The 15327-nt window shown below is 45.0% G+C and overlaps 1 protein-coding gene across 4 annotated transcripts in view; it reads right to left on the bottom strand.

Moving 5' to 3' along the window:
* The window catches only part of LOC121542211 (nuclear pore complex protein Nup214-like), a 78913-nt gene that overhangs the window by 56192 nt on the left and 7394 nt on the right, over nt 1-15327 (bottom strand). For all 4 annotated transcript variants that reach the window (XM_045208107.1, XM_045208108.1, XM_045208105.1 and 1 more), the window contains exons 2-24: nt 13990-14185; nt 13710-13864; nt 13181-13379; nt 12987-13057; nt 12803-12866; nt 12571-12674; nt 12305-12411; nt 12018-12084; nt 11343-11469; nt 10074-10232; nt 9436-9901; nt 7577-7722; nt 7343-7416; nt 7163-7246; nt 6433-6582; nt 6044-6202; nt 5737-5843; nt 5409-5600; nt 5130-5215; nt 4953-5036; nt 4571-4867; nt 4152-4319; nt 3473-3575 (exon numbers count right to left, since the gene is read on the bottom strand). In XM_045208107.1, the coding sequence (XP_045064042.1) occupies nt 3473-3575; nt 4152-4319; nt 4571-4867; nt 4953-5036; nt 5130-5215; nt 5409-5600; nt 5737-5843; nt 6044-6202; nt 6433-6582; nt 7163-7246; nt 7343-7416; nt 7577-7722; nt 9436-9901; nt 10074-10232; nt 11343-11469; nt 12018-12084; nt 12305-12411; nt 12571-12674; nt 12803-12866; nt 12987-13057; nt 13181-13379; nt 13710-13864; nt 13990-14185 (3365 nt within the window). The remainder of the gene's footprint in view (nt 1-3472; nt 3576-4151; nt 4320-4570; nt 4868-4952; nt 5037-5129; nt 5216-5408; nt 5601-5736; nt 5844-6043; nt 6203-6432; nt 6583-7162; nt 7247-7342; nt 7417-7576; nt 7723-9435; nt 9902-10073; nt 10233-11342; nt 11470-12017; nt 12085-12304; nt 12412-12570; nt 12675-12802; nt 12867-12986; nt 13058-13180; nt 13380-13709; nt 13865-13989; nt 14186-15327) is intronic.

The following is a 15327-nucleotide window of genomic DNA, read 5'->3' as shown; positions in this document are numbered from 1 at the left end:
AACACATTTGCTCCCCATTTAAAAAGATGGAGAACAAGCTATGAAGTAAAAATACTGGAGTTTTGGTGCAGGTTCAACTAACTAGCGCAAAAATAATATTGCGATATTATCAAAACCATACATCGTCAAAAACAATATCTCGATATGTAACTACAGTGGGGAGAACAAGTATTTGATACACTGCCGATTTTGCAGGTTTTCCTACTTACAAAGCATGTAGAGGTCTGTAATTTTTATCATAGGTACACTTCAACTGTGAGAGACGGAATCTAAAACAAAAATCCAGAAAATCAAATTGTATGATTTTTAAGTAATTAATATGGATTTTATTGCATGACATAAGTATTTGATAACCTACCAACCAGTAAGAATTCCGGCTCTCACAGACCTGTTAGTTTTTCTTTAAGAAGCACTCCTGTTCTCCACTCATTACCTGTATTAACTGCAACTGTTTGAACTCGTTACCTGTATAAAATACACCTGTCCACACACTCAATCAAACAGACTCCAACCTCTCCACAATGGCCAAGACCAGAGAGCTGTGTAAGGACATCAGGGATAAAATTGTAGATCTGCACAAGGCTGGGATGGGCTACAGGACAATAGGCAAGCAGCTTGGTGAGAAGGCAACAACTGTTGGCGCAATTATTAGAAAATGGAAGAAGTTCAAGATGACAGTCAATCACCCTCGGTCTGGGGCTCCATGCAAGATCTCACCTCGTGGGGCATCAATGATCATGAGGAAGGTGAGGGATCAGCCCAGAACTACACGGCAGGACCTGGTCAATGACCTGAAGAGAGCTGGGACCACAGTCTCAAAGAAAACCATTAGTAACACACTACGCCATCATGGATTAAAATCCTGCAGCGCACGCAAGGTCCCCCTGCTCAAGCCAGCGCATGTCCAGGCCCGTCTGAAGTTTGCCAACTGGATGATCCAGAGGAGGAATGGGAGAAGGTCATGTGGTCTGATGAGACAAAAATAGAGCTTTTTGGTCTAAACTCCACTCGCCGTGTTTGGAGGAAGAAGAAGGATGAGTACAACCCCAAGAACACCATCCCAACCGTGAATCATTGAGGTGGAAACATCATTCTTTGGGGATGCTTTTCTGCAAAGGGGATAGGACGACTGCACCGTATTGAGGGGAGGATGGATGGGGCCATGTATCGCGAGATCTTGGCCAACAACCTCCTTCCCTCAGTAAGAGCATTGAAGATGGGTCGTGGCTGGGTCTTCCAGCATGACAACGACCCGAAACACACAGCCAGGGCAACTAAGGAGTGGCTCCGTAAGAAGCATCTAAAGGTCCTGGAGTGGCCTAGCCAGTCTCCAGACCTGAACCCAATAGAAAATCTTTGGAGGGAGCTGAAAGTCCGTATTGCCCAGCGACAGCCCCGAAACCTGAAGGATCTAGAGAAGGTCTGTATGGAGGAGTGGGCCAAAATCCCTGCTGCAGTGTGTGCAAACCTGGTCAAGACCTACAGGAAACGTATGATCTCTGTAATTGCAAACAAAGGTTTCTGTACCAAATATTAAGTTCTGCTTTTCTGATGTATCAAATACTTATGTCATGCAATAAAATGCAAATTAATTACTTAAAAATCATACAATGTGATTTTGTAGATTTTTGTTTTAGATTCCGTCTCTCACAGTTGAAGTGTACCTATGATAAAAATTACAGAACTCTGCATGCTTTGTAAGTAGGAAAACCTGCAAAATCGGCAGTGTATCAAATACTTGTTCTCCCCACTGTATATGTAATATTTATCCCCCACCCCCCATCACTAGCCTGCACCTGTATGCCAGCTGTCAAACATCTGTCCACTCTGTCCAACCTGGCGCCCCTCAGTCACTCTGGCATTGACACATGACATGCACAGCTGTCATCAACAGCCATTTATATCAGCAATTGCATTGACACAAGAGGTCAAAATGTGAGCGCTGTGTGTGCATCCAATGTGTGACCTCAAAGCTCTTAATACACATCTCATATTATTGAGCAATGTTAAGTCTTTTATTAGCAGCGTTCCATCTGACTCTTCAAATCCCGAGGTCAGGACAGGAGGTCAGCCATATAACCGTCTCTCTGGGCTCTAAAGGTGTCCGCATACTAGGTTCGGTTTGCTCCTAGCAGAACTCGGCTAGGCGAAGCAAACATCTGTGCCTCGCATACTCCCTTAAAAAGACCTTCGCTTGAAAAACTAGAAAAAAGCAGCAATATTACGGTTTGTCCCTCCTGAGACGCCATAGAAAAAGTCAAGTCAATACTAAGATAAATCAAGAAATCTGTCATTTCATTTTAAGTTTTTGTCGAGGTCTTAGTCGCTCAATTTTACATCTAACCAAGATGTTTGGTAAAGTATTTCTCAAGTAAAAAATGTTTTGCATGTCGTCTCTCGTTGAATGACAAACACTTCATTGAAGAATCCCGTCTATTGTTCCCACTCCTACTAGTAGTACTGTTGACCAATCACCAACGAAGGGGCGTAGACTTCGGCTACCGAACTTAGACTTACCTCAAGAAAAAAGTACTGACGTGGGCCCTCGCCCCCCAGGTTGTAAACTCACAACATGCACACACGCTCGCTCTTATACACACATACTTTATATCATGGTCCATTGTCCACGTATATGCCCATCCCCCACACGCACAGCCCCTCCATGCAGCACCAGTCTAGTGATGTGACCGTCTATGAGCTGGGCCAGTGAAAAATAGTTCACAGTAAGTTTTGTGTATGGTGTACGGCACACTCACTCACCACGTTCTTTCCATTGGCCCTATTTGTGTGTGGCTGTATCTTTCTGCCTCAGCGAGTCATTGTAAACATGCCTCACAAAGCTAAAATAGCAATTCTCTCTCTCCCCCCCCCGCTCTCCCTCTGAGTAATCTGGTCCTCAGCGTGACCTCATTTTAAAGCCTGGCCAATCAGAAGACCCTGCATCACTCAAACTCAAATATATACACATTATGCTTATTAGACTACAAAGGGAGACTTTGTATTTCCGTGACTTGAGTTCTTTTTTTAAAGAGAAACAGAGTCCCTGTGGCAGACCCTGAGAGACTCAGTGAGGGACACAGCACTGTCAGCAGACCCAACACTGCAGTGCACAGGAGTTTAAGTTAGACAAACAGAAACACACACAAGAAAGCTGCTGTGTACAGTATTTACTTTGTACAGTAATGGTGAGTCAGATTGGAATCATCCAATTATTGTAATATTATAGTGATATGAGATAGGAATCATTCAGCCCCGTTCCTAATCACAGTCCATTTTGATGGACAAGAAATTTATTCACTTTGTCTACACATTTCTTATCTACATATATATTTTTTTATGTAATGTCTTATCTATGTGCATATATTTTATGTTTTGGGAACTGCAATCAGAAAAGGTGCCTAGCAGTCTTGAAAGTAGGCCTCAGGTAAAGCCCTGAGGAAGAGGGGTGGTAATAATGATGATGAAGACTTACTTGATCACAGTGGAGACAGGCGGTCCTTTGTCCTTGAGCTCCTGAATGTTGACCAACTGGGGAACGGTCTTCAGGGTAGACTCTACCAGAGAAGAACTGACCACTGGTTGACCACAAAGGAGAAAAGTAAATGACAATTCGTCATTACAACTGACATTGGGACAACCAGATATAAACAAAAGTGACAAAATTGGTGCAAAAGCATGTTACTATTCTTGCAAAGCATGTAAACATTTTAATCGAACTATTATATTAATCTGACTATCCACAATAATCAACATAATTGTGTGCATGTAACAGCACACATTATGTTGGGTTACTGACACAGATGTATACTATCATGAATAGGTCTAATAGATTAAAAGTACTGTTTAAATAATTAAATGTATTGATTAAAGTATTATCAACAATAATTCTGCATAGTAAAACCATGGGCTGTCAGTTCACCACGGATCCTGAGGTCTTTGTCTCCCCCTGGTGTCTGAGTATCAAAATGGCATTGAGTTTTACTGTTCAAAGTCAACACAGACGGTGAGCAGAATAGCTCTACCAGTCACTAAAGCTCTGCTGGTCAATACATCGGAGTGTCAAACTGGGAGTTACAGTGACAGAAAATCAGTCACAAAGGCAATACACTTTCCATTAATTGCAACCTCTACAACGGTCATGCCCCACCTACCCGTTTTCTGATTAGCCATCTGCCTGAGGAAAGCGGCTTTAGCAGCAGCCTGTTGGGCAGGGAGGGGGACGGGTATGGCCTTCTCAGAGGGAGGGGCTCCGTGCTTCACCGTCTTAGTGGCTAGTGCCGTGCTGTCAGCACCTCCCATGTTGATCTTATTGGTTGGAACTAGAAAATCGCTAAAGATGTTAGTACATTTGATGACTTATTGTACAACAGACCAGCTCTCTTTAAACCACATAGAACAGCACTTTGCCATATGGTTGGCTGTCCCCTCTCTGTCCTGGTGGTTGTTACTAGAAGATAAAACATGCAATACAAACTACATAGTACAACACAACAGCAGTTTCAGAACTTCTTGTTCTCTGACCAACCTGGTTAAAATAAAGGTAAACTAAAAAGTCAATGGAGTTTCCTACCTGTGCTTATGATGGGGCTGAGTCCCAGGCCCATGCCCAGGCCCTGGTGCACCTTGCTGAAAGGAGTGGACTGGATGGCCCCAAACCCTGGGGCTATGGAAGGGGTGCGTACCACCGTGGGGTGGCGGGGCATAGAGGCGGGCAGCACGGGGAGGGGGGCAGGCTCGGGCTCCTCCTCCTCCTCAAAACAGTGGGAGTAGTCGGGCTCCAGGGCCTGAGACAGGGAGGAGGTGGAGCTCACATCGTCCATGTCCTCATAGTATTTGGGAGAGAGGAAGGCCGAGCGGGACAGGTTGGCTGGAGTAAAAGATGGAACCATTCAGGAGAGGTACATTCCACACATTACTTACACTACTCACTATGTTCTGTGTGTTGGGAGTACCTGGAGCGGTGGAGCGGACTGGTGGTGTCTGCCTCTTGGAGAGGAAGTTACGCAATTGAGACTGCTTCACCGGAGACATCTTGGCTGAAGAAGTGGAAAGAGTCATATTACATTTACGTCACTCAAGAACAATAGTTAACACTGTGAGACATGTGTTGGAAAAATAGAGTATTTTACCTGGAGATTTCGAGGTGGTCTTGGGAATGGTCTCCAGACTGGCTTTCAGGAGTGCATCTCTCAAACTCTCCAGCTCGTTGTCCAAACTAGTAAACACAGAAGTAATTCATAAGAAGTGATAGCCTACTTCGTTTTTCATCCACTACGCATCATTCTTTGCAACACACACATGCCCCAGTGAACATTTTGACATATAAAAAAACTAAACTGACTCCAAAAACATCCTCATGCTGCAACATATCTGGCCATTGTATTTCAGGTATACACCCTTGTACACACCCCTGTTCTGTGGGGGTGGCTGCAGCGGGCTGGCTGGGGGCAGGAGCACTCCAGGCAGCAGTCTTGTTGTAGAGCCGCAGGGCATGGAGATCTTTGACCAATGTGTCCAGCCTCTGCTTCTGCTGGTTGATGATGTCTAGGTTGTTGGCCAGGGCCTTGAACAGAGCTTCCCTTTCTGGGACAATCATGTGTCTGGGAGAGACAGGAGACACAGAGGGAATTGGTTAGAAAGGAAACATTCAACATACAATGATAATGAGAAATAGTCATAGGAAATTAATTACAGGTCAAAAATGTAAGTGATCTATTATTTTTTCTTCTCCCTCACTTCTGTTTCTTCTTCTTCTTCTCCAGATGTTTCTCCCACTCCAGGTCCAACACGTCGCTCACATCCTCCACAGCAAACTTCACATACTGGTACAGCCTGCGGATCTCCTAGTTATGGGGAGAAACCACCAGAGGAAATTATCATCCAACAAAACAAAGTCTGCTGTACGAAAAACAGTTTAACATGGGTAATATTTTTCAATAGTGTTCTGCCTTTGCCATTTCTACCACATCCACCCTGATGAATTATAGAAGTTCCATTTACACTTCCTCCCATAAGCCATCACCCTCCTCCACCCCAGGCTTACCTTGAGTTGGTCTTCACTGCGTGGGTCCAGTGGTTTCTTGTAGAGCAGCTGCAGGTAGCCCCTGTCTCTGTTGAGCTCACTCTGGGCCTTGGCGTCCTCTGCCCCGGCAAAGCCCTCCAGCATGGTGGTCTTCAGAGTGCTGATGTCCCCATGGAGAGACTGGGGAGAACAAGAACACACACATGGTCAGAGCCTATGAGGGATAGAAAGGGTCTAGGTCTTTAGGAGGTTGTACTGTGTGTGGTACCAGTTGGTTGAGTGTTATTTTGAATTGGACACAACTGGATACATTAATTAACAATGGCAACTTCACCAAGCTTCATGTCCTGACTCAGACTGGCCTTACATCTCATTTTAATAATACAATCTAAATCAGATTCAGTCCGTACCTCAGTGGTTTCTTTAATCTCCAGGGTGAAGACGTGGAGGTCCTTAGACTCTTTCCTCAGCTCTTTCATCTCCTCTATGGTGCCCACTCTGAAGTCTGCCTTGTGGCTGCGCGCCTTCAGGTCAGCCAGCTCCTTCTGGAAGTGGGCAATCTGAGAGGAACACAATCAGCATGACGCTACCATGATGAACCATGTACTTACTGTAAGTTGGTTGGAGCATGGTGCTGGAAATACCAAAGTTGTGGGTTCGATTCCTTTGTGGGTTAACTATGGTGAATATGTGTGGTTATGACAAGAAATAGCATTAAGTAATACAATTAAAAGTAATTATATAGCAGTAGTTTAAATCTGAAATCCTTACTTGGTGAAACAGCCACGTCCGTTTGGAATATTATACCAAAGAAGTTACTTCAAAACAAAGATTTTTCTGCCCTCTAGCATCATTGCACGTGCAAAAGAACACCAGAAATATATATATATATATATATATATATATATATATATATATATATATATATATATATATATATATATATATATATATATATATATATATATATATATATATATATATATATATATATTTATTTATAGCCACACTGTCGGACGCTCCTCGCCTCGGTTTCATCAACCAAACAAACAATAACAAAGGCGCTGGGGCAAACAGTGGCGCTGTTTCACCTGTGCAGATTTCAGCTTTAAGAGAAAGACCATTGGATTAATCCATTACCTCCTCCAGTATTCCGGCCATGACTGGGTCAGAGTCCTTCCTCTGCTGCAGCTGTCTCTCCAGGGCCTTCACACTCAGCGCTGCCTACAGGAGGGCAAACAGACAGTCTTTACTATTATGACCAGTACTACAAGAAATGGATTGGTGGCCTAATATCTTAGCAGGCTGATGTTTTAGTACCTGTGGAGTGGGTGCACTTGTCTGGGTGGCTGGGGCAGGTTTCTGTACAACCATGGGGGGTGTACTGGTTTGGACTGGGGATGAGACGGAATGGATATCAAGGATCACAAACCAAACTACAACTATACTAATGTTGGTATACAAATTAAAATGGTATTGTTTAATCAAAGCCATTCATATAAATACTGTATGTATGAATTATGCTGTATAAATAAAGCTTATCATTCTCCTTACCTGGCATGGCTGCGGGCTTGGTGGCAATGGGCAGCAGGGCGGGCTGGCTGGTGGGCTCAGAGAAGGCAGGTTTGGGGATGGAGGTGAAGGAGAAGGGCTGGGAGGCTGGAGCTGCAGCTGGAGCAGGGGTCTCCACTGCCAGGAACCTGAGGGACAGAAACAGAAACATACAGTGGGGAAAAAAAGTATTTAGTCAGCCACCAATTGTGCAAGTTCTCCCACTTAAAAAGATGAGAGAGGCCTGTAATTTTCATCATAGGTACACGTCAACTATGACAGACAAATTGAGAAGAAAAAAAAATCCAGAAAATCACATTGTAGGATTTTTAATGAATTTATTTGCAAATTATGGTGGAAAATAAGTATTTGGTCACCTACAAACAAGCAAGATTTCTGGCTCTCACAGACCTGTAACTTCTTTAAGAGGCTCCTCTGTCCTCCACTCGTTACCTGTATTAATGGCACCTGTTTGAACTTGTTATCAGTATAAAAGACACCTATCCACAACCTCAAACAGTCACACTCCAAACTCCACTATGGCCAAGACCAAAGAGCTATCAAAGGACACCAGAAACAAAATTGTAGACCTGCACCAGGCTGGGAAGACTGAATCTGCAATAGGTACGCAGCTTGGTTTGAAGAAATCAACTGTGGGAGCAATTATTAGGAAATGGAAGACATACAAGACCACTGATAATCTCCCTCGATCTGGGGCTCCACGCAAGATCTCACCCCGTGGGGTCAAAATTATCACAAGAACGGTGAGCAGAAATCCCAGAACCACACGGGGGGACCTAGTGAATGACCTGCAGACAGCTGGGACCAAAGTAACAATGCCTACCATCAGTAACACACTACGACGCCAGGGACTCAAATCCTGCAGTGCAAGACGTGTCCCCCTGCTTAAGCCAGTACATGTCCAGGCCCGTCTGAAGTTTGCTAGAGTGCATTTGGATGATCCAGAAGAGGATTGGGAGAATATCATATGGTCAGATGAAACCAAAATAGAACTTTTTGGTAAAAACTCAACTCGTCGTGTTTGGAGGACAAAGAATGCTGAGTTGCATCCAAAGAACACCATACCTACTGTGAAGCATGGGGGTGGAAACATCATGCTTTGGGGCTGTTTTTCTGCAAAGGGACCAGGACGACTGATCCGTGTAAAGGAAAGAATGAATGGGGCCATGTATCGTGAGATTTTAAGTGAAAACCACCTTCCATCAGCAAGGGCATTGAAGATGAAACGTGGCTGGGTCTTTCAGCATGACAATGATCCCAAACACACCGCCCGGGCAACGAAGGAGTGGCTTCGTAAGAAGCATTTCAAGGTCCTGGAGTGGCCTAGCCAGTCTCCAGATCTCAACCCCATAGAAAATCTTTGGAGGGAGTTGAAAGTCCGTGTTGCCCAGCGACAGCCCCAAAACATCACTGCTCTAGAGGAGATCTGCATGGAGGAATGGGCCAAAATACCAGCAACAGTGTGTGAAAACCTTGTGAAGACTTACAGAAAACGTTTGACCTGTGTCATTGCCAACAAAGGGTATATAACAAAGTATTGAGAAACTTTTGTTATTGACCAAATACTTATTTTACACCATAATTTGCAAATAAATTCATAAAAAATCCTACAATGTGATTTTCAGGGAAAAAAATTCTCAATTTGTCTGTCATAGTTGACGTGTACCTATGATGAAAATTACAGGCCTCTCATCTTTTTAAGTGGGAGAACTTGCACAATTGGTGGCTGACTAAATACTTTTTCCCCCCACTGTATCTAGCCAAGCCAGCCAGCTAGCATCTAAGAGATATCTGAACACAGTAAAAGTTATTCAGCAAGTTATATCAACCTCTCCTCTCACCTGTCATTGAGGTTCATCTTCACAGCGGGAGTGGCTGGCTCTGGGGTGCCTCGGAGCACCGTGATGGGGGAGGCGGTGGCCAGGCGCTGGGGGGTGGGTGTTGGAGCGGGGGAGGGGTCCGGGGTAGTCTCCACCACTGGAGGTTTAGGGGCACTGAAGGAGAAGGCCGAGGCTTCGGCGGGGGTCTCAGTCAGGGGCTTGGAGGCGAAGGAGAAGCCAGCGGAGGCTGGGGCCACGCTGAAGGCCGTGTAGCCCCCGAGAGAGAAAGAGGGGGGAACAGCGGAGGAGGAAGGGGGCATGGACAATGAGAAGCCGGGTGAGGAGACTGGAGCTGGGGCAGGGGCTGCGGTGGTGAACAGGGTGGCAGGGGGAGTCTGTGTGGGGGCCGAGGGGGGTCGGAGAGGAGGGAACGCCCGCAGGGCTGACGGGAGAGGGGTTGGGTAAGGGGGCGGGGGAGCTGCAGAACCTGCAATGCAGAGGAGAGCTACTTTTAGTGGGCCATATCACAACACTATTATAAGTACTCCACACTATGTTAGTAGTATAGGTATTGCAAGTATCATAAGACAAATGTCTTCAGTGACAGAATAAAAAAACACTATTTGTAAATATGAAGACGCTGCAGAGTTCCTCCAGACCTGCAGGGGGCAGTCTCTCTCCATCCAGGGCCAGGTTGGTGGGGGCAGCGACCAGCTGCTTGGCCCCAGGGTTGAGGTTGAGCAGTGAAAAGGGGCACAACACTCCGTCTGTAGACAGCAGCAGCAGAGTGGGCACCGGGGGCAAAGTCTTCTCATCGGCTGTAACGACATAGGAGAGAGATGTTAGAGAGGGCCAACGAGACATCAAGTGAAGTGCAGTACAACTATAGGTAGTCAGAGAGAAACACACAGGCATACACTTAGACTGCAACACAAAAGCAAACACACAGCCATTGAAAGGCACACAAACACCCACACGGACAAACACACACTAAAGCTCTCAAGGCAGATGCACGCCCACACACACAAAAGCAGAGACACAAGTACAAGGACAGAGCATAGGAAGTGATATTTCTGTGTGAATTAAGAGACCTCAAGGTCTTAATAAGAAACAAAGCCCCAAGCACCATCACTAAGGCCAGAGTGATGAGACAAATAATGAGTGTGCTTGCCTGAGACACTCTATAGAGAAAACAAAAGTTTGGAAAGCTCAAGGTAAACCTCATCAACATTCTCAGACATACTTGTCTGGCTCTGCTTTTTTTGTTGTTCTTTCATTTGTCTGAGTCATTCTAATGAACGTGGGCCTCACCATCTCTCCCTCGCTCTTTCTCTTCAATACAGCTGAGGTCTCACTTGAGACAGGGTTTGATCAGAGTACAATCATTTTGAAATTCTGCACAAACTGCTGGTTTGGTTTGCTGGAGGAGTCCTTTTGAGTGGGGAGCCCAGACAGCAACATCAGTGGTGCTATGTGACTGTCTGACTGCCTTAAACAGTAGACACTGAGACAGTAGTTTATCACTATTAATCTCACAGCTGCCAAAATAAAAATAAAAAATGCGCTAACCAGCGTTGCCTACCAACTGCTACTGAGGAGATTAACATTGGACAGTGTATAAAATTTTTTTGTAACTATGCTTCTAATTGAAGTGCAACTTTCACTGATCCTGCCATGGTTGACCAACATATCAGCTGATTCCAAATGGTTCACCAGCTTATTTTGCTTGACGCTTCCATGTAGTCTACATTCTCAGATCTGAACAAACTGGACTGGTAACAATATGGCAGATTAGCGGAAGTGTCTGTCAAATAGCTTCCTTTAAAAATTACAAATCCTACTGCGGATCAAGGAGTAAGTGACCGGTTTGGCATGGGATCATAGAAGAATCTGGAAAGTTGGAAGAGGAGAGAGCAGCAACCACTCACTGATGTGGATCTCCTGCTGGCTGGTGTAGACGATGGCCAGGCCCAAAGGCAGCGTGTCGTCGTTATTCTGAGAGACAGGCAGCTCTCCCCTACTGGCGTCCTCCAGTAGCCACAGCTCCCAGTTGGTCTGAACAACACCACATGGCACAGAGAGGTTACATGACAACATAGACAGTCAGTGGCTCATTTGATCAATATCAGTTGGCCTTTGGGAAGGGAAAGGGGATACCTAGTCAGTTGCACAACGGAATGCATTCAACCGAAATGTGTCTTCCGCATTTAACCCAATCCCTCTGAATCAGAGAGGTGCGGGGGGCTGCCTTAATCGACGTCCACGTCATCGCGCCCAGGGAGCAGTTGTTGTTTGGGGTTAACTGCCTTGCTCAAGGGCAGAACGGCAGGTTTTGCCACCTTGCCGGCTCGGGGATTCGAACCAGCAACTTTTCGGTTAGTGGCCCAACGCTCTTAGCCGCTAGGCTACCTGCTGCCCAGGCTTTGCTACTCTATTATCATTTATCAGAAGATGCTGAGGTGGTGTTTGCTTATGGAAGGTACCTAATGGATCTGACTACGTGCTGCACAAAGACATCTGAAGTTGAGAAATCCACATTGACCCGCTATAGTTTCTAAGACACAAGGTGAGAATCATACCAATGGCTGGTCCCCAAATATTACCTTATCTTCTTGCTTGGCGATGACACTGACTTCAATGGAGGCTGCCGATGCGGCAAGAACAACATCCCTGAAAGAAGGAGAAACAACAATGAGTATATGTGATTCACCAACCTCACAGTTGTTCCTCAAACATTGAAGTGGAGAGCCTGAGGGAAACAGAACAGAGCTTATACCAACTGAGTATGCATACAAAAGCCAATTTCTGCAAACAAGAAAATACGAGCTTTTTAGCTTTCACAGTGTTCTGTGAACAGGCAGGGCAGAATACAGAGTGGGGAGCGTCTCACCAGTCCTCTATGTGGCTGAGGAAGTAGTGGAGCTGTCTCTCTGCGCAGGTGCCGTAGACGGGGTCGTTGAAGTTCAGGTACCTCTCCTCCCTCTTATCTGTCTTTGTCTGTCAGATCAATATGTTAATTGTCAAAATGCCATAATCTATCACTTAGGAGGGAAAACATTTGTCACTGAGTGAAATGAACCTTTTAATATTTTAATAATTAACACTGCAAAATGATCTCATCATTCAGATGTATGACAGACCAGTGGTACTACTCACAGGGAGGGAGATCACCACCAGTTCAGGGGGTGTTTCTGGACAGCCGTCGGCTGCTGCATACGCCACGGCAAACACAAACGTACTCAGCCACTGCACATCCAGCACTGACAGAGAAAGGACAACAAAGAAAACATATCTTTGAGATCGGGTCCAGAGAATAAAGGCACTGAAGATGTCTAAAAAGGCTAAGAGGTTTATTGCTTCAGGCCAGCGGGATGTGTGTCTAGTTTACCTTTGACAGGGTTGTCAGAGCTGTAGAAGCTTGGGCAAGGGATCACTTTCTTCTCCTGAAGCCCCTGTTCAGGAGAGCACAGTCAGTCACACCAGGGCGTATAATACATCATACACACGTCACAGGAATAATGTGTGTGTCTACAATTTCTGTACTATACTGCGAGTTGTTGGGACAGACTTACTGGAGTGTACTGACTGACTGTCGCGTTCATTTTTCCTGCTGCCACTTGCTTTCCTTTGGGACTCCAGCATACTGTTTGAAGAGAGAGGATGACAGAAATAGTGAGCAAAACTGTAGAAATGACATATCACATGAAAAATTACAATAATTTCAGCATGTACTCCTCAAAGTGATGACACACTATGTCACACTCACCACAGGTGATTCCTTCGGTGGCGGAGAGCTGGGCCTGCACTGTGACACTGTCTGTGACCTCAAGTACCATCATGCTGCCATCAGACAGACAGGTGGCCAGCATGGACGCCTGCCCTGGATTCCATTTGAGGTCCTGCACAATTATGCCCAGGCCGACTCCAGGTCGCAGAGTCACAAACGGCAACTTCTGCGGTCGGGCCTGGAGAAAGAGGACAGCCATAGAAATTAGGGGATTAAGTGTGTGGGGAAAATATGGAACTGAAGAAGTGGGGGTGACTAGTCTTAGTGTGCTTGTAGTTGATAAAGCGTGGACTCTGGACTCTGTTTCACCATGACAAAACCGTATCACATCACTCTGAAAAACGTGGTTTTCTAACAAAGATGGACATATTGCCTCTCAAAAAAGCAGGCCATAACATATTCTAATGAAAAAGAGCATATCACATATCTTGTAGCAGATATTAGAACCTAAACCAATCTATCTGGTCCATTAGCAGTTGGGTGTTGTTATGAGAGTTAGTTAAATCACCTTGTTGATGAAGGTGCGGACGTCATAGAAGGCCAATGACAGGCCAGACTCCTCTGACATGCCGCTGACTGACAGGGTGAGCTCATCACTACTGAGGCCCAGGTTGTGCACAGGCAACTCCACAGGAACATCAGCCAAAGCTGCTATTCCCTCAACTAAGGGAGAGAGAAAGGGGATATGAGAGAGAAGGGAGTAAGATGGAGAGAAAAGGGTAAAATCAAGTAAAATTGCTTAGCAAAAACTGTACAAGATGGAATGACCAATGTAAGGACATTCTTACTTATTTCATTGGAGTTCCCATCAACTTTGTCTGCAGCTAGGATGTCCCGCGTGAGGTACACCTTGATCTTTCTGTCTAGTCCGACAAATGTCAGTCCGAATTTGTTGGAGACGGCGAGCAGACTTGATCTGTCCTTTGGCAGGTCATCAGGTGAATCAAATACCCGGGTTTTCTTCATTTGCCGGAACTGAAAATCCTGCATAAAAGAATAATAAAATACTTAATAACCGTGATGGCACTGAATGTCCCTTGTACTGTAGGCTACTGGTTTAAGATCCGTAAAGAACATTGACTATGTTAACAAAAATATATTGCTGATAGGATTGTAAATAAGTCAACTAGGTAGTTAGTGGTGGTTTTTATAGTACTACTACCACCAATGTTGGGATAGCTAGCAGCGGAATGAATGCCTCCTGCAATAAATGCTCCTATTATAGATGTCGCTAGAGTAGCAGTTTTAAGAGGTGCATTTAAAGGGAAGGACATCAGTAGTAAGACTCCAAACTCTGGATGTTGGACTATTTTAACAGTGAATTTGAATAGTGTCATGTTTTCATTAAGGCATATCTATTCATCCAACAACAAACAAAACACGTTATTATTTCAAGAATTTGAAGTGATTAATAGAATTAAAGGTGTATTTCAGGATATCAAAATTAGGTAACGTTTTACTTGACACCCAGCATTATAACACATTATGACAGTCATAACCATGTAATAATGTCATAACATGGAACATAACACTGTCCTGACCCATATATTTACACCTGTTGTGACATACACTATATATACACAAAAGTATGTGGGGACACCTTCAAATTAGTGGATTCAGCTATTTCAGTCACTCCCGTTTCTGACAGGTGTATAAAATCGAGCACACAGCCATTCAATCTCCATAGACAAACATTGGCAGTAGAATGGCCTTACTGAAGAGCTCAGTGACTTTCAACGTAGCACTGTCATAGGATGCCACCTTTCCAACAAGTCAGTTTGTCAAATTTCTGCCCTGCTAGAGCTGCCCTGGTCAACTGTAAAATTATGTTATTGTGAAGTGGAAACGTCTAGGAGCAACAACAACTCAGCCGTGAAGTGGTAGGCCACACAAGCTCACAGAACGGGACCGCCGAGTGCTGAAGCGCGTAAAAATAGTCTGTCCTCGGCTTCAACACTTACTACCGAGTTCCAAACTGCCTCTGGAAGCAACATCAGCACAATAACTGTTCGTCGGGAGCTTCACGAAATGTGTTTACATGGCCGAGCAGCCGCACACAAGCCTAAGATCACCATTCGCAATGCCAAGCATGCTCGTGGCTGAATGGAAGCAAGTCCCTGCAGCAA

This window comes from Coregonus clupeaformis, chromosome 27 (assembly GCF_020615455.1).
Source record: "Coregonus clupeaformis isolate EN_2021a chromosome 27, ASM2061545v1, whole genome shotgun sequence".
NCBI lineage: Eukaryota > Metazoa > Chordata > Actinopteri > Salmoniformes > Salmonidae > Coregonus > Coregonus clupeaformis.
Note: the sequence above shows the minus strand (reverse complement) of the source record. Positions and strands in the feature narration are given on the sequence as shown.